Source organism: Mobula birostris, chromosome 28, assembly GCF_030028105.1.
Source record: "Mobula birostris isolate sMobBir1 chromosome 28, sMobBir1.hap1, whole genome shotgun sequence".
Taxonomy (NCBI): Eukaryota; Metazoa; Chordata; class Chondrichthyes; order Myliobatiformes; family Myliobatidae; genus Mobula; species Mobula birostris.
Window position 1 is genome coordinate 39092823 of NC_092397.1, and position 24044 is coordinate 39116866.

The 24044-nt window shown below is 50.5% G+C and overlaps 1 protein-coding gene across 1 annotated transcript in view; it reads left to right on the top strand.

The window, feature by feature from the left end:
* The window catches only part of naaladl1 (N-acetylated alpha-linked acidic dipeptidase like 1), a 152908-nt gene that overhangs the window by 38584 nt on the left and 90280 nt on the right, over positions 1–24044 (top strand). The window contains exon 4 of the mRNA XM_072245914.1: positions 311–483. Within this exon, the coding sequence (XP_072102015.1) occupies positions 311–483 (173 nt within the window). The remainder of the gene's footprint in view (positions 1–310; positions 484–24044) is intronic.

Below are 24044 nucleotides of genomic sequence, written 5' to 3' on the forward strand. Positions count from 1 at the left end.
CCTCCCAATCAATCTTCCACATTCCCAAGAATAAAGTTCTAATCTATTCAACCGTTCTCCAGAACTCATATCCTCAGGTCCCGGCAACATCCTTGTAAGGTTTCTCTGCCCTGTTACAGGCTGAGAATGCTGACTGCATTGGGCGTCCACGCCTGCAGTGAGCAGAGCAATGTTCTGTGGGTGAGAGGGGACCGTAGCAAGTGACATTCCGAGATGTGCATGCTCTGGATGAGCGATACCACACGACGTAAACTGCTTGATGAAACTGACCGGCCCTGAACTGACCCTCCTGTGTGCTTCCTTGCCCCAGGGTCCTCGCCAAGAAGCCACACATGGCCACCAGCACAGGAGACAAAGATCTGGTGAAGCTGCTGCTGGACAGGTGGAACGACCCTGAATCGGGACTGGACGAGGCCAAGAATGTGACATACAATGTACTGCTGTCTTTTCCGCAGAAGGAGAAGCCCAACTCCGTGACCGTGGGTAAGAGGGTCTCCTCCATCCTCACCAAACTTTCCAAGTGAGGAATATAGTACTCAGCAAAGGTCCTAGAAAAACTTTCCCCATCACTGTACTAAATGTACGTCTCTCAATACTGAGACCATGCCCTCTGGTCCTGGACTCCCTCCACTATAGCAAACATCCTCTCCACATCCACTCTATCTGCCTCCTCTGGTCCGAGACTCACCCACTATAGGAAACATCCTCTCCACATACACTCTATCTGTGTCCTCTGGTCCTAGACTCCCTCCACTATAGCAAACATCCTCTCCACATCCACTCTATCTGCCTCCTCTGGTCCGAGACTCACCCACTATAGGAAACATCCTCTCCACATCCACTCTATCTCTGTCCTCTGGTCCTAGACTCCCCCACTATAGGAAACATCCCCTCCAGATCCACTGTCTTAGAAGCCCCCACTATAGGAAACATACTCTCCACATTCACTCTATCTGTGTCCTCTGGTCGTAGACTCCCCCACTATAGGAAACATCCCCTCCACATCCACTCTATCTATGTCCTCTGGTCCTAGACTCCCCAACTACAGGAAACATCCTCACCAGATTTACTCTATCCGAGCCTCCTGGTACTCGACTCCCCGACTATAGGAAACATCCTCTCCAATCCCTTCTATCTGTGTCCTCTGCTCCTAGACTCCCGCACTACAGGAAACATCCTCTCCACATCCACTCTATCTGTGTCCTCTGGTACTAGACTCCCCCACTATAAGAGACATCCTCTCCACATCCACTCTATCTGCGTCCTCTGGTCCTAGACTCCCCCGGAATAGGAAACATCCCCTCCACATCCACTCTATCTGCGTCCTCTGGTCCTAGACTCCCCCACTATAGGAAACATCCTCTCCACATCCACTCTATCTACGTCCTCTGGTCGTGGACTCCCCTAGTACAGGAAACATCCTCTCCACATCCTCTCTATCTGTGTCCTATCGTCCTAGTCTCCCCCACTATAGGAAACAACCCCTCCACATCCACTCGATCTGCGTCCTCTGGTCCCAGACTCCCCCAGTACTCGAAACATCCTCTCCACATCTACTGTCTTAGACTCCCCCACCAGAGGAAACATCCTCTCCACATCCACTCTATCTACGTCCACTGTTCCTAGACTGCCCACTATAGGAAACATTCTCTCCACATCTAGTCTATCTGTGTCCTCTGGTCCTAGAATCCCCCACTATACAAAACATCCTCTCCACATCCAATCTATCTGCGTCCTCTGGTCCTAGACTCCTCCACTGCAGAAGACATCCTCTCCACATCCACTCTATCTGTATCCTCTGGTCCTAGACTCCTCCACTATAAGAAACATCCTCTCCACATCCACTCTATCTGCGTCCCCTGGTCCTAGACTCCCCTAGTACAGGAAACATCCTCTCCACATCCACTCTATCTGCGTCCCCTGGTCCTAGACTCTCCTAGTACAGGAAACATCCTCTCCACATCCACTCTATCTACGTCCACTGGTCCTAGACTGCCCAGTATATGAAACATCCTCTCCACATCCACTTTATCTGCGTCCTCTGTTCCTAGAATCCCCCACTATAGGAAACATCCCCTGCACATCCACTCTATCTGCGTCCTCTGGTCCTAGACTCCCCCACTATAGGAAACATTCCTTCCACATCCACTCTATCTGCGTCTTCTTATCCTAGACTCCACCACCATAGGAAACATTTCCTCCACATCCACTCTATCTGCGTCCTCTGGTCCCAGATTCCCCCACTAAAGGAAACATTCTCTCCACATCCACTCTATCTGCGTCCTCTGGTCCTAGACTCCCCCACTATAGGAAACATCCCCTCCACTTCCACTCTATCTGCGTCCTCTGGTCCTAGACTCCCCACTATATGAAACATCCCCTCCACATCCAATCTATCTGCGTCCTCTGGTCCCAGACTCCCCCACTATAGGAAACATCCCCTCCACATCCACTCTATCTGTGTCCTCTGGTCCTAGATTCCCCCACTATAGGAAACATCTCCTCCACATCCACTCTATCTGTGTCCTCTGGTCCTCGATTCCTGCACTATAGGAAATATCCCCTCCACATCCACTCTATCTGCGTCCTCTGCTCCTAGATTCCCCAACTATAGGAAACATCCTCTCCACATCCACTCTATCTATGTCCTCTGGTCCTAGATTCCCCCACTATAGGAAACATCCCCTCCACATCCACTCTATCGGCGTCCTCTGGTCCTAGATTCCCCCACTATAGGAAACATCCTCTCCACATCCACTCTATCTGCCTCCTCTGGTCCTAGACTCACACTCTAGGAGACATCCTCTCCTCTTCCACTCTATCTGAGTCCTCTGGTCCTAGACTCCCTCACTATAGGAAACCTCCTCTCCACATCCACTTTATCTGTGTCCTCTGGTCCTAGACTCCCCAACTACAGGAAACATCCTCACCAGATTTACTCTAACCGAGCCCCCTGGTACTCGACTCCCCGACTATAGGAAACATCCTCTTCATTCCCCTCTATCTCTGTCCTCTGGTCCTAGACTCCCGCACTACAGGAAACATCCTCTACACATCCACTCTATCTGTGTGCTCTGGTCCTAGACTCCCCCACTATAGGAAACATCCTCTCCACATACACTCTATCTGCCTCCTCTGGTCCTAGACTCACACACTATAGGAGACATCCTCTCCACTTCCACTCTATCTGAGTCCTCTGGTCCTAGACTCACTAACTATAGGAAACCTCCTCTCTACATCCACTCTATCTGTGTCCTCTGGTCGTGGACTCCTCTACTACAGGAAACATCCTCTCCACATCCACTCTATCTGTGTCCTATCGTCCTAGTCTCCCCCACTATAGGAAATATCCCCTCCACATCCACTCTGTCTGTGTCCTCTCGTCCTAGTCTCCCCCACTAGAGGAAACATCCCCTCCACATCCACTCTATCTGCGTCCTCTGTTCCTAGACTCCCCTAATATAGGAAACATCCTCTCCACATCCACTCTATCTGCGTCCTCTGGTCCTCGACTCCCCCGGAATAGGAAACATCCCCTCCACATCCACTCCATCTGCGTCCTGTGGTCCTAGACTCCCCCACTATAGGAAACATCCCCTCCACATCCACTCTATCTGTGTCCTCTCGTCCTAGTCTCCCCCACTAGAGGAAACATCCCCTCCACATCCACTCTATCTGCGTCCTCTGATCCTAGACTCCCCTAATATAGGAAACATCCTCTCCACATCCACTCTATCTGCGTCCTCTGGTCCTAGACTCCCCCACTATAAGAAACATCCTCTCCACATCCACTCTATCTACGTCCTCTGGTCGTGGACTCCCCTAGTACAGGAAACATCCTCTCCGCATCCACTCTATCTGTGTCCTATCGTCCTAGTCTCCCCCACTATAGGAAACAACCCCTCCACATCCACTCGATCTGCGTCCTCTGGTAGACTCCCCCAGTAATCGAAAAATCCTCTCCACATCCACTCTATCGACGTCCACTGTTCCTAGACTGCCCACTATAGGAAACATTCTCTCCACATCTAGTCTATCAGAGTCCTCTGGTCCTAGAATCCCCCACTATACAAAACATCCTCTCCACATCCAATCTATCTGCGTCCTCTGGTCCTAGACTCCTCCACTGTAGAAGACATCCTCTCCACATCCACTCTATCTGTATCCTCTGGTCCTAGACTCCCCTAGTACAGGAAACATCCTCTCCACATCCACTCTATCTGTGTCCTCTGGTCCTAGACTCCCCCACTATAGGAGACATCCTCTCCACATCCAATCAATCTGTGTCCTCTGGTCCTAGACTCCTCCACTATACGAAACATCCTCTCCACATCCACTCTATCTGCGTCCTCTGGTCCTAGACTCCCCCAGTATAGGAAACATCCTCTCCAAATCCACTCTATCTACATCCTCTGGTCCTAGACTCCCCCACTATATGAAATATCCTCTCCACATCCACTCTATCTACGTCTTCTGGTCGTGGACTCCCCTAGTACAGGAAACATCCTCTCCACATCCACCCTATCTGTGTCCTCTCGTCCTAGTCTCCCCCACTATAGGAAACATCCCCACCACATCCACTCTATCTGCGTCCTATGATCCTAGACTCCCCTACTATAGGAAACATCCTCTCCACATTCACTCTCTCTGTGTCCTCTGGTCCTAGACTCCCCCAGAATAGGAAACATCCTCTCCACATCCACTCTCTCTGTGTCCTCTGGTCCTAGACTCCCCTAGAATAGGAAACATCCTCTCCACATCCACTCTATCTACGTCCACTGTTCCTAGACTGCCCACTATAGGAAACATTCTCTCCACATCTAGTCTATCAGTGTCCTCTGGTCCTAGAATCCCCCACTATACAAAACATCCTCTCCACATCCAATCTATCTGCGTCCTCTGGTCCTAGACTCCTCCACTGTAGAAGACATCCTCTCCACATCCACTCTATCTGTATCCTCTGGTCCTAGACTCCTCCACTATACGAAACATCCTCTCCACATCCACTCTATCTGCGTCCCCTGGTCCTAGACTCCCCTAGTACAGGAAACATCCTCTCCACATCCACTCTATCTGTGTCCTCTGGTCCTAGACTCCCCCACTATAGGAGACATCCTCTCCACATCCAATCAATCTGTGTCCTCTGGTCCTAGACTCCTCCACTATACTAAACATCCTCTCCACATCCACTCTATCTGCGTCCTCTGGTCCTAGACTCCCCCAGTATAGGAAACATCCTCTCCAAATCCACTCTATCTACGTCCTCTGGTCCTAGACTCCCCCACTATATGAAATATCCTCTCCACATCCACTCTATCTACGTCTTCTGGTCGTGGACTCCCCTAGTACAGGAAACATCCTCTCCACACCCACCCTATCTGTGTCCTCTCGTCCTAGTCTCCCCCACTATAGGAAACATCCCCACCACATCCACTCTATCTGCGTCCTATGATCCTAGACTCCCCTACTATAGGAAACATCCTCTCCACATCCACTCTCTCTGTGTCCTCTGGTCCTAGACTCCCCTAGAATAGGAAACATCCTCTCCACATCCACTCTATCTACGTCCACTGTTCCTAGACTGCCCACTATACGAAACATCCTCTCCACATCCACTCTATCTGAGTCCTCTGGTCCTAGACTCCCCCACTATAGGAAACAACCTCTCTACATCCACTGTAGTAGCGTCCTCTGGTCCCAAATTCCCCCACTATATGAAACATACCCTCCACTTCCAATATAACTGTCTCCTCTGGTCCCAGATTCCCCCACTATAGGAAACATCCTCTCCACATCCACTCGATCTTCCTCCTCTGGTCCTAGACTCACCCGCTATAGGAAACATCCTCTCCACATCCACTCTATCTGCCTCCTCTGGTCCAAGATTCCCCCACTATAGGAAACATCCTCTCTATATCCACTCTATTAGATTCCTATGGTCCTAGACTCCGCTAGTACAGGGAACATCCTCTCTACATCCACTCTATCTGCGTCCTCTGCTCCTAGACTCCCCCACTATAGGAAACATCCCCTCCACATCTACTCTATCTGCGTCCTCTGATCCTAGACTCCCCTAATATAGGAAACATCCTCTCCACATCCACTCTATCTGCGTCCTCTGGTCCTAGACTCCCCCGGAATAGGAAACATCCTCTCCACATCCACTCTATCTACGTCCTCTGGTCGTGGACTCCCCTAGTACAGGAAACATCCCCTCCACATCCACTCTATCTGTGTCCTATCGTCCTTGTCTCCCCCACTATAGGAAACAACCCCTCCACATCCACTCGATCTGCGTCCTCTGGTCCTAGACTCCCCCAGTACTCGAAACATCCTCTCCACATCCAATCTATCTGCGTCCTCTGGTCCTAGACTCCTCCACTGTAGAAGACATCCTCTCCACATCCACCCTATCTGTATCCTCTGGTCCTAGACTCCTCCACTATACGAAACATCCTCTCCACATCCAGTCTATCTGCGTCCCCTGGTCCTAGACTCCCCTAGTACAGGACACATCCTCTCCACATCCACTCTATCTGTGTCCTCTGGTCCTAGACTCCCCCACTATAGGAGACATCCTCTCCACATCCAATCTATCTGTGTCCTCTGGTCCTAGACTCCTCCACTATACGAAACATCCTCTCCACATCCACTCTATCTACGTCCTCTGGTCCTAGACTCCCCCACTATATGAAATATCCTCTCCACATCCACTCTATCTACGTCTTCTGGTCGTGGACTCCCCTAGTACAGGAAACATCCTCTCCACATCCACCCTATCTGTGTCCTCTCGTCCTAGTCTCCCCCACTATAGGAAACATCCCCACCACATCCACTCTATCTGCGTCCTATGATCCTACACTCCACCACTATAGGAAACATCCTCTCCACATCCACTCTCTCTGTGTCCTCTGGTCCTAGACTCCCCTAGAATAGGAAACATCCTCTCCACATCCACTCTATCTACGTCCACTGTTCCTAGACTGCCCACTATACGAAACATCCTCTCCACATCCACTCTATCTGCGTCCTCTGGTCCTAGACTCCCCCACTATAGGAAACAACCTCTCTACATCCACTGTATTAGCGTCCTCTGGTCCCAAATTCCCCCACAAAATGAAACATACCCTCCACTTCCAATATAACTGTCTCCTCTGGTCCCAGATTTCCCCACTATAGGAAACATCCTCTCCACATCCACTCTATCTTCCTCCTCTGTTCCTAGACTCACCCGCTATAGGAAACATCCTCTCCACATCCACTCTATCTGCCTCCTCTGGTCCAAGATTCCCCCACTATAGGAAACATCCTCTCTATATCCACTCTATTAGATTCCTATGGTCCTAGACTCCGCTAGTACAGGGAACATCCTCTCTACATCCACTCTATCTGCGTCCTCTGCTCCTAGACTCCCCCACTATAGGAAACATCCGCTCCACATCCACTATATCTACGTTCTCTTGTCCAAGACTCCACCACTATAGGAAACAATCCCTCCACATCCACTCTATCTGCGTCCTCTGGTCCTAGATTCCCCTAGTATAGGAAACATCCTCTCCACATCCACTGTATCTGTGTCCTCTGGTCCTAGACTCCCCCACTATAGGAGACATCCTCTCCACATCCACTCTATCTGCGTCCTCTGGTCCTAGATTCCCCCACTATAGGAAACATCCTCTCCACATCCACTCTATCTACGTCCTCTGTTCGTGGACTCCCCTACTACAGGAAACATTCTCTCCACATCCACTCTATCTGTGTCCTCTGGGCCTAGACTCCCCCACTATACGAAACATCCTCTCCACATCCACTCTATCTGTGTCCTCTCGTCCTAGTCTCCCCCACTAGAGGAAACATCCCCTCCACATCCACTCTATCTGCGTCCTCTGTTCCTAGACTCCCCTAATATAGGAAACATCCTCTCCACATCCACTCTATCTGCCTCCTCTGGTCCAAGATTCCCCCACTATAGGAAACATCCTCTCTATATCCACTCTATTAGATTCCTATGGTCCTAGACTCCGCTAGTACAGGGAACATCCTCTCTACATCCACTCTATCTGCGTCCTCTCGTCCTAGACTCCCCCACTATAGGAAACATCCCCTCCACATCTACTCTATCTGCGTCCTCTGATCCTAGACTCCCCAAATATAGGAAACATCCTCTCCACATCCACTCTATCTGCGTCCTCTGGTCCTAGACTCCCCCGGAATAGGAAACATCCTCTCCACATCCACTCTATCTACGTCCTCTGGTCGTGGACTCCCCTAGTACAGGAAACATCCCCTCCACATCCACTCTATCTGTGTCCTATCGTCCTTGTCTCCCCCACTATAGGAAACAACCCCTCCACATCCACTCGATCTGCGTCCTCTGGTCCTAGACTCCCCCAGTACTCGAAACATCCTCTCCACATCCACTGTCTTAGACTCCCCCTCTAGAGGAAACATCCTCTCCACATCCACTCTATCTACGTCCACTGTTCCTAGACTGCCCACTATAGGAAACATTCTCTCCACATCTAGTCTATCAGTGTCCTCTGGTCCTAGAATCCCCCACTATACAAAACATCCTCTCCACATCCAATCTATCTGCGTCCTCTGGTCCTAGACTCCTCCACTGTAGAAGACATCCTCTCCACATCCACCCTATCTGTATCCTCTGGTCCTAGACTCCTCCACTATACGAAACATCCTCTCCACATCCAGTCTATCTGCGTCCCCTGGTCCTAGACTCCTCTAGTACAGGACACATCCTCTCCACATCCACTCTATCTGTGTCCTCTGGTCCTAGACTCCCCCACTATAGGAGACATCCTCTCCACATCCAATCTATCTGTGTCCTCTGGTCCTAGACTCCTCCACTATACGAAACATCCTCTCCACATCCACTCTATCTACGTCCTCTGGTCCTAGACTCCCCCACTATATGAAATATCCTCTCCACATCCACTCTATCTACGTCTTCTGGTCGTGGACTCCCCTAGTACAGGAAACATCCTCTCCACATCCACCCTATCTGTGTCCTCTCGTCCTAGTCTCCCCCACTATAGGAAACATCCCCACCACATCCACTCTATCTGCGTCCTATGATCCTACACTCCACCACTATAGGAAACATCCTCTCCACATCCACTCTCTCTGTGTCCTCTGGTCCTAGACTCCCCTAGAATAGGAAACATCCTCTCCACATCCACTCTATCTACGTCCACTGTTCCTAGACTGCCCACTATACGAAACATCCTCTCCACATCCACTCTATCTGCGTCCTCTGGTCCTAGACTCCCCCACTATAGGAAACAACCTCTCTACATCCACTGTATTAGCGTCCTCTGGTCCCAAATTCCCCCACAAAATGAAACATACCCTCCACTTCCAATATAACTGTCTCCTCTGGTCCCAGATTTCCCCACTATAGGAAACATCCTCTCCACATCCACTCTATCTTCCTCCTCTGTTCCTAGACTCACCCGCTATAGGAAACATCCTCTCCACATCCACTCTATCTGCCTCCTCTGGTCCAAGATTCCCCCACTATAGGAAACATCCTCTCTATATCCACTCTATTAGATTCCTATGGTCCTAGACTCCGCTAGTACAGGGAACATCCTCTCTACATCCACTCTATCTGCGTCCTCTGCTCCTAGACTCCCCTAGTATAGGAAACATCCTCTCCACATCCACTGTATCTGTGTCCTCTGGTCCTAGACTCCCCCACTATAGGAGACATCCTCTCCACATCCACTCTATCTGCGTCCTCTGGTCCTAGATTCCCCCACTATAGGAAACATCCTCTCCACATCCACTCTCTCTACGTCCTCTGTTCGTGGACTCCCCTACTACAGGAAACATTCTCTCCACATCCACTCTATCTGTGTCCTCTGGGCCTAGACTCCCCCACTATACGAAACATCCTCTCCACATCCACTCTATCTGTGTCCTCTCGTCCTAGTCTCCCCCACTAGAGGAAACATCCCCTCCACATCCACTCTATCTGCGTCCTCTGGTCCTAGACTCCCCCGGAATAGGAAACATCCTCTCCACATCCACTCTATCTACGTCCTCTGGTCGTGGACTCCCCTAGTACAGGAAACATCCCCTCCACATCCACTCTATCTGTGTCCTATCGTCCTTGTCTCCCCCACTATAGGAAACAACCCCTCCACATCCACTCGATCTGCGTCCTCTGGTCCTAGACTCCCCCAGTACTCGAAACATCCTCTCCACATCCACTGTCTTAGACTCCCCCTCTAGAGGAAACATCCTCTCCACATCCACTCTATCTACGTCCACTGTTCCTAGACTGCCCACTATAGGAAACATTCTCTCCACATCTAGTCTATCAGTGTCCTCTGGTCCTAGAATCCCCCACTATACAAAACATCCTCTCCACATCCAATCTATCTGCGTCCTCTGGTCCTAGACTCCTCCACTGTAGAAGACATCCTCTCCACATCCACCCTATCTGTATCCTCTGGTCCTAGACTCCTCCACTATACGAAACATCCTCTCCACATCCAGTCTATCTGCGTCCCCTGGTCCTAGACTCCTCTAGTACAGGACACATCCTCTCCACATCCACTCTATCTGTGTCCTCTGGTCCTAGACTCCCCCACTATAGGAGACATCCTCTCCACATCCAATCTATCTGTGTCCTCTGGTCCTAGACTCCTCCACTATACGAAACATCCTCTCCACATCCACTCTATCTACGTCCTCTGGTCCTAGACTCCCCCACTATATGAAATATCCTCTCCACATCCACTCTATCTACGTCTTCTGGTCGTGGACTCCCCTAGTACAGGAAACATCCTCTCCACATCCACCCTATCTGTGTCCTCTCGTCCTAGTCTCCCCCACTATAGGAAACATCCCCACCACATCCACTCTATCTGCGTCCTATGATCCTACACTCCACCACTATAGGAAACATCCTCTCCACATCCACTCTCTCTGTGTCCTCTGGTCCTAGACTCCCCTAGAATAGGAAACATCCTCTCCACATCCACTCTATCTACGTCCACTGTTCCTAGACTGCCCACTATACGAAACATCCTCTCCACATCCACTCTATCTGCGTCCTCTGGTCCTAGACTCCCCCACTATAGGAAACAACCTCTCTACATCCACTGTATTAGCGTCCTCTGGTCCCAAATTCCCCCACAAAATGAAACATACCCTCCACTTCCAATATAACTGTCTCCTCTGGTCCCAGATTTCCCCACTATAGGAAACATCCTCTCCACATCCACTCTATCTTCCTCCTCTGTTCCTAGACTCACCCGCTATAGGAAACATCCTCTCCACATCCACTCTATCTGCCTCCTCTGGTCCAAGATTCCCCCACTATAGGAAACATCCTCTCTATATCCACTCTATTAGATTCCTATGGTCCTAGACTCCGCTAGTACAGGGAACATCCTCTCTACATCCACTCTATCTGCGTCCTCTGCTCCTAGACTCCCCTAGTATAGGAAACATCCTCTCCACATCCACTGTATCTGTGTCCTCTGGTCCTAGACTCCCCCACTATAGGAGACATCCTCTCCACATCCACTCTATCTGCGTCCTCTGGTCCTAGATTCCCCCACTATAGGAAACATCCTCTCCACATCCACTCTCTCTACGTCCTCTGTTCGTGGACTCCCCTACTACAGGAAACATTCTCTCCACATCCACTCTATCTGTGTCCTCTGGGCCTAGACTCCCCCACTATACGAAACATCCTCTCCACATCCACTCTATCTGTGTCCTCTCGTCCTAGTCTCCCCCACTAGAGGAAACATCCCCTCCACATCCACTCTATCTGCGTCCTCTGTTCCTAGACTCCCCTAATATAGGAAACATCCTCTCCACATCCACTCTATCTGCCTCCTCTGGTCCAAGATTCCCCCACTATAGGAAACATCCTCTCTATATCCACTCTATTAGATTCCTATGGTCCTAGACTCCGCTAGTACAGGGAACATCCTCTCTACATCCACTCTATCTGCGTCCTCTGCTCCTAGACTCCCCCACTATAGGAAACATCCGCTCCACATCCACTATATCTACGTTCTCTTGTCCAAGACTCCACCACTATAGGAAACAATCCCTCCACATCCACTCTATCTGCGTCCTCTGGTCCTAGATTCCCCTAGTATAGGAAACATCCTCTCCACATCCACTGTATCTGTGTCCTCTGGTCCTAGACTCCCCCACTATAGGAGACATCCTCTCCACATCCACTCTATCTGCGTCCTCTGGTCCTAGATTCCCTCACTATAGGAAACATCCTCTCCACATCCACTCTATCTAAGTCCTCTGGTCGTGGACTCCCCTACTACAGGAAACATTCTCTCCACATCCACTCTATCTGTGTCCTCTGGGCCTAGACTCCCCCACTATACGAAACATCCTCTCCACATCCACTCTATCTGTGTCCTCTCGTCCTAGTCTCCCCCACAAGAGGAAACATCCCCTCCACATCCACTCTATCTGCGTCCTCTGTTCCTAGACTCCCCTAATATAGGAAACATCCTCTCCACATCCACTCTATCTGCGTCCTCTGGTCCTCGACTCCCCCGGAATAGGAAACATCCCCTCCACATCCACTCCATCTGCGTCCTGTGGTCCTAGACTCCCCCACTATAGGAAACAACCCCTCCACATCCACTCTATCTGTGTCCTCTCGGCCTAGTCTCCCCCACTAGAGGAAACATCCCCTCCACATCCACTCTATCTGCGTCCTCTGATCCTAGACTCCCCTAATATAGGAAACATCCTCTCCACATCCACTCTATCTGCGTCCTCTGGTCCTCGACTCCCCCGGAATAGGAAACATCCCCTCCACATCCACTCCATCTGCGTCCTGTGGTCCTAGACTCCCCCACTATAGGAAACAACCCCTCCACATCCACTCTATCTGTGTCCTCTCGGCCTAGTCTCCCCCACTAGAGGAAACATCCCCTCCACATCCACTCTATCTGCGTCCTCTGATCCTAGACTCCCCTAATATAGGAAACATCCTCTCCACATCCACTCTATCTGCGTCCTCTGGTCCTAGACTCCCCCGGAATAGGAAACATCCCCTCCACATCCACTCTATCTGCGTCCTCTGGTCCTAGACTCCCCCACTATAGGAAACATCCTCTCCACATCCACTCTATCTACGTCCTCTGGTCGTGGACTCCCCTAGTACAGGAAACATCCTCTCCACATCCTCTCTATCTGTGTCCTATCGTCCTAGTCTCCCCCACTATAGGAAACAACCCCTCCACATCCACTCGATCTGCGTCCTCTGGTCCCAGACTCCCCCAGTACTCGAAACATCCTTTCCCCATCCACTGCCTTAGACTCCCCCACCAGCGGAAACATCCTCTCCACATCCACTCTATCTACGTCCACTGTTCCTAGACTGCCCACTATAGGAAACATTCTCTCCACATCTAGTCTATCTGTGTCCTCTGGTCCTAGAATCCCCCACTATAAAAAACATCCTCTCCACATCCAATCTATCTGCGTCCTCTGGTCCCAGACTCCCCCACTATAGGAAACATCCCCTCCACATCCACTCTATCTGTGTCCTCTGGTCCTAGATTCCCCCACTATAGGAAACATCCTCTCCACATCCACTCTATCTGTGTCCTCTGCTCCTAGACTCACCCACTATAGGAAACATCTCCTCCACATCCACTCTATCTGTGTCCTCTGGTCCTCGATTCCTGCACTATAGGAAATATCCCCTCCACATCCACTCTATCTGCGTCCTCTGCTCCTAGATTCCCCCACTATAGGAAACATCCCCTCCACATCCACTCTATCGGCGTCCTCTGGTCCTAGATTCCCCCACTATAGGAAACATCATCTCCACATCCACTCTATCTGCCTCCTCCGGTCCTAGACTCACACTCTAGGAGACATCCTCTCCTCTTCCACTCTATCTGAGTCCTCTGGTCCTAGACTCCCTCACTATAGGAAACCTCCTCTCCACATCCACTTTATCTGTGTCCTCTGGTCCTAGACTCCCCAACTACAGGAAACATCCTCACCAGATTTACTCTATCCGAGCCCCCTGGTACTCGACTCCCCGACTATAGGAAACATCCTCTCCATTCCCCTCTATCTCTGTCCTCTGGTCCTAGACTCCCGCACTACAGGAAACATCCTCTACACATCCACTCTATCTGTGTGCTCTGGTCCTAGACTCCCCCACTATAGGAAACATCCTCTCCACATACACTCTATCTGCCTCCTCTGGTCCTAGACTCACACACTATAGGAGACATCCTCTCCACTTCCACTCTATCTGAGTCCTCTGGTCCTAGACTCACTAACTATAGGAAACCTCCTCTCTACATCCACTCTATCTGTGTCCTCTGGTCGTGGACTCCCCTACTACAGGAAACATCCTCTCCACATCCACTCTGTCTACGTCCACTGTTCCCAGACTGCCCACTATACGAAACATCCTCTCCACATCCACTCTATCTGCGTCCTCTGGTCCTAGACTCCCCCACTATAGGAAACAACCTCTCTACATCCACTGTATTAGCGTCCTCTGGTCCCAAATTCCCCCACTATATGAAACATACCCTCCACTTCCAATATAACTGTCTCCTCTGGTCCCAGATTCCCCCACTATAGGAAACATCCTCTCCACATCCACTCCATCTTCCTCCTCTGGTCCTAGACTCACCCGCTGTAGGAAACATACTCTCCACATCCACTCTATCTGCCTCCTCTGGTCCAAGATTCCCCCACTATAGGAAACATCCTCTCTATATCCACTCTATTAGATTCCTATGGTCCTAGACTCCGCTAGTACAGGGAACATCCTCTCTACATCCACTCTATCTGCGTCCTCTGCTCCTAGACTCCCCCACTATAGGAAACATCCCCTCCACATCTACTCTATCTGCGTCCTCTGATCCTAGACTCCCCTAATATAGGAAACATCCTCTCCACATCCACTCTATCTGCGTCCTCTGGTCCTAGACTCCCCCGGAATAGGAAACATCCTCTCCACATCCACTCTATCTACGTCCTCTGGTCGTGGACTCCCCTAGTACAGGAAACATCCCCTCCACATCCACTCTATCTGTGTCCTATCGTCCTTGTCTCCCCCACTATAGGAAACAACCCCTCCACATCCACTCGATCTGCGTCCTCTGGTCCTAGACTCCCCCAGTACTCGAAACATCCTCTCCACATCCACTGTCTTAGACTCCCCCTCTAGAGGAAACATCCTCTCCACATTCACTCTATCTACGTCCACTGTTCCTAGACTGCCCACTATAGGAAACATTCTCTCCACATCTAGTCTATCAGTGTCCTCTGGTCCTAGAATCCCCCACTATACAAAACATCCTCTCCACATCCAATCTATCTGCGTCCTCTGGTCCTAGACTCCTCCACTGTAGAAGACAGCCTCTCCACATCCACCCTATCTGTATCCTCTGGTCCTAGACTCCTCCACTATACGAAACATCCTCTCCACATCCACTCTATCTGCGTCCCCTGGTCCTAGACTCCCCTAGTACAGGACACATCCTCTCCACATCCACTCTATCTGTGTCCTATCGTCCTAGTCTCCCCCACTATAGGAAATATCCCCTCCACATCCACTCTGTCTGTGTCCTCTCGTCCTAGTCTCCCCCACTAGAGGAAACGTCCCCTCCACATCCACTCTATCTGCGTCCTCTGTTCCTAGACTCCCCTAATATAGAAAACATCCTCTCCACATCCACTCTATCTGCGTCCTCTGGTCCTCGACTCCCCCGGAATAGGAAACATCCCCTCCACATCCACTCCATCTGCGTCCTGTGGTCCTAGACTCCCCCACTATAGGAAACATCCCCTCCACATCCACTCTATCTGTGTCCTCTCGTCCTAGTCTCCCCCACTAGAGGAAACATCCCCTCCACATCCACTCTATCTGCGTCCTCTGATCCTAGACTCACTAACTATAGGAAACCTCCTCTCTACATCCACTCTATCTGTGTCCTCTGGTCGTGGACTCCCCTACTATAGGAAACATCCCCTCCACATCCACTCTATCTGTGTCCTCTCGTCCTAGTCTCCCCCACTAGAGGAAACATCCCCTCCACATCCACTCTATCTGCGTCCTCTGATCCCAGACTCCCCTAATATAGGAAACATCCTCTCCACATCCACTCTATCTGCATCCTCTGGTCCTAGACTCCCCCGGAATAGGAAACATCCCCTCCACATCCACTCTATCTGCGTCCTCTGGTCCTAGACTCCCCCACTATAAGAAACATCCTCTCCACATCCACTCTATCTACGTCCTCTGGTCGTGGACTCCCCTAGTACAGGAAACATCCTCTCCGCATCCACTCTATCTGTGTCCTATCGTCCTAGTCTCCCCCACTATAGGAAACAACCCCTCCACATCCACTCGATCTGCGTCCTCTGGTCCTAGACTCCCCCAGTACTCGAAAAATCCTCTCCACATCCACTCTATCGACGTCCTCTGTTCCTAGACTGCCCACTGTAGGAAACATTCTCTCCGCATCTAGTCTATCAGTGTCCTCTGGTCCTAGAATCCCCCACTATACAAAACATCCTCTCCACATCCAATCTATCTGCGTCCTCTGGTCCTAGACTCCTCCACTGTAGAAGACATCCTCTCCACATCCACTCTATATGTATCCTCTGGTCCTAGACTCCTCCACTATACGAAACATCCTCTCCACATCCACTCTATCAGCGTCCCTTGGTCCTAGACTCCCCTAGTACAGGAAACATCCTCTCCACATCCACTCTATCTGTGTCCTCTGGTCCTAGACTCCCCCACTATAGGAGACATCCTCTCCACATCCAATCAATCTGTGTCCTCTGGTCCTAGACTCCTCCACTATACGAAACATCCTCTCCACATCCACTCTATCTGCGTCCTCTGGTCCTAGACTCCCCCAGTATAGGAAACATCCTCTCCAAATCCACTCTATCTACATCCTCTGGTCCTAGACTCCCCCACTATATGAAATATCCTCTCCACATCCACTCTATCTACGTCTTCTGGTCGTGGACTCCCCTAGTACAGGAAACATCCTCTCCACATCCACCCTATCTGTGTCCTCTCGTCCTAGTCTCCCCCACTATAGGAAACATCCCCACCACATCCACTCTATCTGCGTCCTATGATCCTAGACTCCCCTACTATAGGAAACATCCTCTCCACATTCACTCTCTCTGTGTCCTCTGGTCCTAGACTCCCCCAGAATAGGAAACATCCTCTCCACATCCACTCTATCTCCATCCTCTGGTCCTAGACTTCCCCAGTACTTGAAACATCCTCTCCACATCCACTCTATCTACGTCCACTGTTCCTAGACTGCCCACTATACGAAACATCCTCTCCACATCCACGCTATCTGCGTCCTCTGGTCCTAGACTCCCCCACTATAGGAAACAACCTCTCTACATCCACTGTATTAGCGTCCTCTGGTCCCAGATTCCCCCACTATAGGAAACATCCTCTCCACATCCACTCTATCTTCCTCCTCTGGTCCTAGACTCACCCGCTGTAGGAAACATCCTCTCCACATCCACTCTATCTGCATCCTCTGGTCCTAGATTCCCCCACTATAGGAAACATCCTCTCTATATCCACTCTATTAGATTCCTATGGTCCTAGACTCCGCTAGTACAGGGAACATCCTCTCTACATCCACTCTATCTGCGTCCTCTGCTCCTAGACTCCCCCACTGTAGGAAACATCCGCTCCACATCCACGATATCTACGTTCTCTTGTCCAAGACTCCACCACTATAGGAAACATTCCCTCCACATCCACTCTATCTGCGTCCTCTGGTCCTAGATTCCCCTAGTACAGGAAACATCCTCTCCACATCCACTGTAGCTGTGTCCTCTGGTCCTAGACTCCCGCACTATAGGAGACATCCTCTCCACATCAACTCTATCTGTGCGCTCTGGTCCTAGACTCCCCCACTATAGGAAACATCCTCTCCACATACACTCTATCTGCCTCCTCTGGTCCTTGACTCACACACTATAGGAGACATCCTCTCCACTTCCACTCTATCTGAGTCCTCTGGTCCTAGACTCACTAACTATAGGAAACCTCCTCTCTACATCCACCCTATCTGTGTCTTCTGGTCCTAGACTATCCCACTATAGGAAACATCCTCTCCACATCCACTCTATCTGCGTCCTCTGGTCCTAGATTCCCCCACTATAGGAAACATCCTCTCCACATCCACTCTATCTACGTCCTCTGGTCGTGGACTCCCCTACTACAGGAAACATCCTCTCCACATCGACTCTACCTGTGTCCTATCGTCCTAGTCTCCCTCACTATAGGAAACATCCCCTCCACATCCACTCTATCTGTGTCCTCTCGTCCTAGTCTCCCCCACTAGAGGAAACATCCCTTCCACATCTACTCTATCTGCGTCCTCTGATCCTAGACTCCCCTAATATAGGAAACATCCTCTCCACATCCACTCTATCTGCGTCCTCTGGTCCTAGACTCCCCCGGAATAGGAAACATCCTCTCCACATCCACTCTATCTACGTCCTCTGGTCGTGGACTCCCCTAGTACAGGAAACATCCTCTCCACATCCACTCTATCTGTGTCCTATCGTCCTTGTCTCCCCCACTATAGGAAACAACCACTCCACATCCACTCGATCTGCCTCCTCTGCACCTAGACTCCCCCAGTACTCGAAACATCCTCTCCACATCCACTGTCTTAGACTCCCCCTCTAGAGGAAACATCCTCTCCACATCCACTCTATCTACGTCCACTGTTCCTAGACTGCCCACTATAGGAAACATTCTCTCCACATCTAGTCTATCAGTGTCCTCTGGTCCTAGAATCCCCCACTATACAAAACATCCTCTCCACATCCAATCTATCTGCGTCCTCTGGTCCTAGACTCCTCCAATGTAGAAGACATCCTCTCCACATCCACTCTATCTGTATCCTCTGGTCCTAGACTCCTCCACTATACGAAACATCCTCTCCACATCCACTCTATCTGCGTCCCCTGGTCCTAGACTCCCCTAGTACAGGAAACATCCTCTCCACATCCACTCTATCTGTGTCTTCTGGTCCTAGACTCCCCCACTATAGGAGACATCCTCTCCACATCCAATCAATCTGTGTCCTCTGGTCCTAGACTCCTCCACTATACTAAACATCCTCTCCACATCCACTCTATCTGCGTCCTCTGGTCCTAGACTCCCCCAGTATAGGAAACATCCTCTCCAAATCCACTCTATCTACGTCCTCTGGTCCTAGACTCCCCCACTATATGAAATATCCTCTCCACATCCACTCTATCTACGTCCTCTGGTCGTGGACTCCCCCACTATAGGAAACATCCCCTCCACATCCACTCTATCTGTGTCCTCTCGTCCTAGTCTCCCCAACTAGGAGGAAACATCCCTCCACATCTACTCTATCTGCGTCCTCTGATCCTAGACTCCCCCTAATATAGGGAAACATCCTCTCCACATCCACTCTATCTGCGTCCTCTGGTCCTGGACTCCCCCGGAATAGGAAACATCCTCTCCACATCCACTCTATCTACGTCCTCTGGTCGTTGGACTCCCCTAGTACAGGAAACATCCTCTCCACATCCACTCTATCTGTGTCCTATCGTCCTTGTCTCCCCCACTATAGGAAACAACCACTCCACATCCACTCGATCTGCGTCCTCTGCTCCTAGACTCCCCCAGTACTCGAAACATCCTCTCCACATCCACTGTCTTAGACTCCCCTCTAGAGGAAACATCCTCTCCACATCCACTCTATCTACGTCCACTGTTCCTAGACTGCCCACTATAGGAAACATTCTCTCCACATCTAGTCTATCAGTGTCCTCTGGTCCTAGAATCCCCCACTATACAAAACATCCTCTCCACATCCAATCTATCTGCGTCCTCTGGTCCTAGACTCCTCCACTGTAGAAGACATCCTCTCCACATCCACTCTATCTGTATCCTCTGGTCCTAGACTCTCTCCACTATACGAAACATCCTCTCCACAGTCCACTCTATCTGCGTCCCCTGGTCCTAGACTCCCCTAGTACAGGAAACATCCTCTCCACATCCACTCTATCTGTGTCCCTCTGGTCCTAGACTCCTCCACTATAGGAGACATCCTCTCCACATCCAATCATCTGTGTCCTCTGGTCCTAGACTCCTCCACTATACTAAACATCCTCTCCACATCCACTCTATCTGCGTCTCTGGTCCTAGACTCCCCCAGTATAGGAAACATCCTCTCCAAATCCACTCTATCTACGTCCTCTGTGTCCTAGACTCCCCCACTATATGAAATATCCTCTCCACTCCACTCTATCTACGTCTTCTGGTCGTGGACTCCCCTAGTACAGGAAACATTCTCTCCACATCCACCCTATCTGTGTCCTCTCGTCCTAGTCTCCCCCCACTATAGGAAACATCCCCACCACATCCACTCTATCTGCGTCCTATGATCCTAGACTCCCCTACTATAGGAAACATCCTCTCGACATCCACTCTCTCTGTGTCCTCTGGTCCAAGACTCCCCGAGAACAGGAAACATCCTCTCCACATCCACTCTGTCTACGTCCACTGTTCCTAGACTGCCCACTATACGAAACGTCCTCTCCACATCCACTCTATCTGCGTCCTCTGGTCCTAGACTCCCCCACTATAGGAAACAACCTCTCTACATCCACTGTATTAGCGTCCTCTGGTCCCAAATTCCCCCACTATATGAAACATACCCTCCACTTCCAATATAACTGTCTCCTCTGGTCCCAGATTCCCCACTATAGGAAACATCCTCTCCACATCCACTCGATCTTCCTCCTCTGGTCCTAGACTCACCCGCTGTAGGAAACATACTCTCCACATCCACTCTATCTGCCTCCTCTGGTCCAAGATTCCCCCACTATAGGAAACATCCTCTCTATATCCACTCTATTAGATTCCTATGGTCCTAGACTCCGCTAGTACAGGGAACATCCTCTCTACATCCACTCTATCTGCGTCCTCTGCTCCTAGACTCCCCCACTATAGGAAACATCCCCTCCACATCTACTCTATCTGCGTCCTCTGATCCTAGACTCCCCTAATATAGGAAACATCCTCTCCACATCCACTCTATCTGCGTCCTCTGGTCCTAGACTCCCCCGGAATAGGAAACATCCTCTCCACATCCACTCTATCTACGTCCTCTGGTCGTGGACTCCCCTAGTACAGGAAACATCCCCTCCACATCCACTCTATCTGTGTCCTATCGTCCTTGTCTCCCCCACTATAGGAAACAACCCCTCCACATCCACTCGATCTGCGTCCACTGGTCCTAGACTCCCCCAGTACTCGAAACATCCTCTCCACATCCACTGTCTTAGACTCCCCCTCTAGAGGAAACATCCTCTCCACATCCACTCTATCTACGTCCACTGTTCCTAGACTGCCCACTATAGGAAACATTCTCTCCACATCTAGTCTATCAGTGTCCTCTGGTCCTAGAATCCCCCACTATACAAAACATCCTCTCCACATCCAACCTATCTGCGTCCTCTGGTCCTAGACTCCTCCACTGTAGAAGACAGCCTCTCCACATCCACCCTATCTGTATCCTCTGGTCCTAGACTCCTCCACTATACGAAACATCCTCTCCACATCCACTCTATCTGCGTCCCCTGGTCCTAGACTCCCCTAGTACAGGACACATCCTCTCCACATCCAATCAATCTGTGTCCTCTGGTCCTACACTCCTCCACTATACGAAACATCCTCTCCACATCCACTCTATCTGCGTCCTCTGGTCCTAGACTCCCCCAGTATAGGAAACATCCTCTCCAAATCCACTCTATCTACGTCCTCTGGTCCTAGACTCCCCCACTATATGAAATATCCTCTCCACATCCACTCTATCTACGTCTTCTGGTCGTGGACTCCCCTAGTACAGGAAACATCCTCTCCACATCCACCCTATCTGTGTCCTCTCGTCCTAGTCTCCCCCACTATAGGAAACATCCCCACCACATCCACTCTATCTGCGTCCTATGGTCCTAGACTCCCCTACTATAGGAAACATCCCCTCCACATCCACTCTATCTGCGTCCTCTGGTCCCAAATTCCCCCACTATATGAAACATACCTCCACTTCCTATATAACTGTCTCCTCTGGTCCCAGAATCCCCCACTATAGGAAACATCCTCTCCACATCCACTCTATCTTCCTCCTCTGGTCCTAGACTCACCCGCTATAGGAAACATCCTCTCCACATCCACTCTATCTGCCTCCTCTGGTCCTAGATTCCCCCACTATAGGAAACATCCTCTCTATATCCACTCTATTAGATTCCTATGGTCCTAGACTCCGCTAGTACAGGGAACATTCTCTCTACATCCACTCTATCTGCGTCCTCTGCTCCTAGACTCCCCCACTATAGGAAACATCCGCTCCACATCCACTATATCTACGTTCTCTTGTCCAAGACTCCACCACTATGGGAAACATTCCCTCCACATTCACTCTATCTGCGTCCTCTGGTCCTAGATTCCCCTAGTACAGGAAACATCCTCTCCACATCCACTGTATCTGTGTCCTCTGGTCCTAGACTCCCTCACTATAGGGGAGATCCTCTCCACATCCACTCTATCTGTGTCCTCTGGTCCTAGACTCCCTCACTGTAGGAAACATCCCCTCCACATCCACCCTATCTGTGTCCTCTGGTCCTAGACTCCCCCACTATAGGAAGCATCCTCTCCACATGCACTCCATCTGTGTTCTCTGGTCCTAGACTCCCCCACTATATGAAACATCCTCTCCACATCCACTCTATCTGCGTCCTCTGGTCCTAGAATCCCCCACCATAGGAAACATCCTCTCCACATCCACTCTATCTGTGCCCTCTGGTACTAGACTCCCCCACTATAGGAAACATCCTCTCCACACCCACTCCATCTGCGTCTTCTTATCCTGGACTCGACCACTGTAGGAAACATTTCCTCCACATCCACTCTATCTGCGTCCTCTGGTCCCAGATTCCCCCACTAAAGGAAACATTCTCCCCACATCCACTCTATCTGCGTCCTCTGGTCCTAGACTCCCCCACTATAGGAAACATCCCCTCCACATCCACTCTATCTGTGTCCTCTGTCCTAGACTCCCCCAGAATAGGAAACATCCTCTCCACATCCACTCTATCTCCGTCCTCTGGACCTAGACTTCCCCAGTACTCGAAACATCCTCTCCACATCCACTCTATCTACGTCCACTGTTCCTAGACTGCCCAGTATACGATACATCCTCTCCACATCCACTCTACCTGCGTCCTCTGCTCCTAGACTCCCCCACTATAGGAAACAACCTCTCTACATCCACTGTATTAGCGTCCTCTGGTCCCAAATTCCCCCACTATATGAAGCATACCCTCCACTTCCACTATAACTGTCTCCTCTGGTCCCAGATTCCCCCACTATAGGAAACATCCTCTCCACATCCACTCTATCTTCCTCCTCTGGTCCTAGACTCACCTGCTATAGGAAACATCCTCTCCACATCCACTCTATCTACCTCCTCTTGTCCTAGATTCCCCCACTATAGGAAACATCCTCTCTATATCCACTCTATTATATTCCTATGGTCCTAGACTCCGCTAGTACAGGGAACATCCTCTCTACATCCACTCTATCTGCGTCCTCTGCTCCTAGACTCCCCCACTATAGGAAACATCCCCTCCACATCCACTCTATCTGCGTCCTCTGGTCCTAGACTCCACCACTATATGATACAACCCCTCCACATCCACTCTTTCTGCATCCTCTGGTCCTAGAGTCCCCTACTATATGAAACATCCTCGCCACATCCACTCTATCTGCGTCCTCTGCTCCTAGACTCCCCCACTATAGGAAACATCACCTCCACTGCCACTCTATCTGTGTCCTCTGGTCCAAGATTCCCCCACTATAGGAAACATCCTCTCCACATCCACTCTATCTGGTCCTAGAATCCCCCACTATAGGAAATATCCCCTCCACATCCACTCTATCTGCATCCACTGGTCCT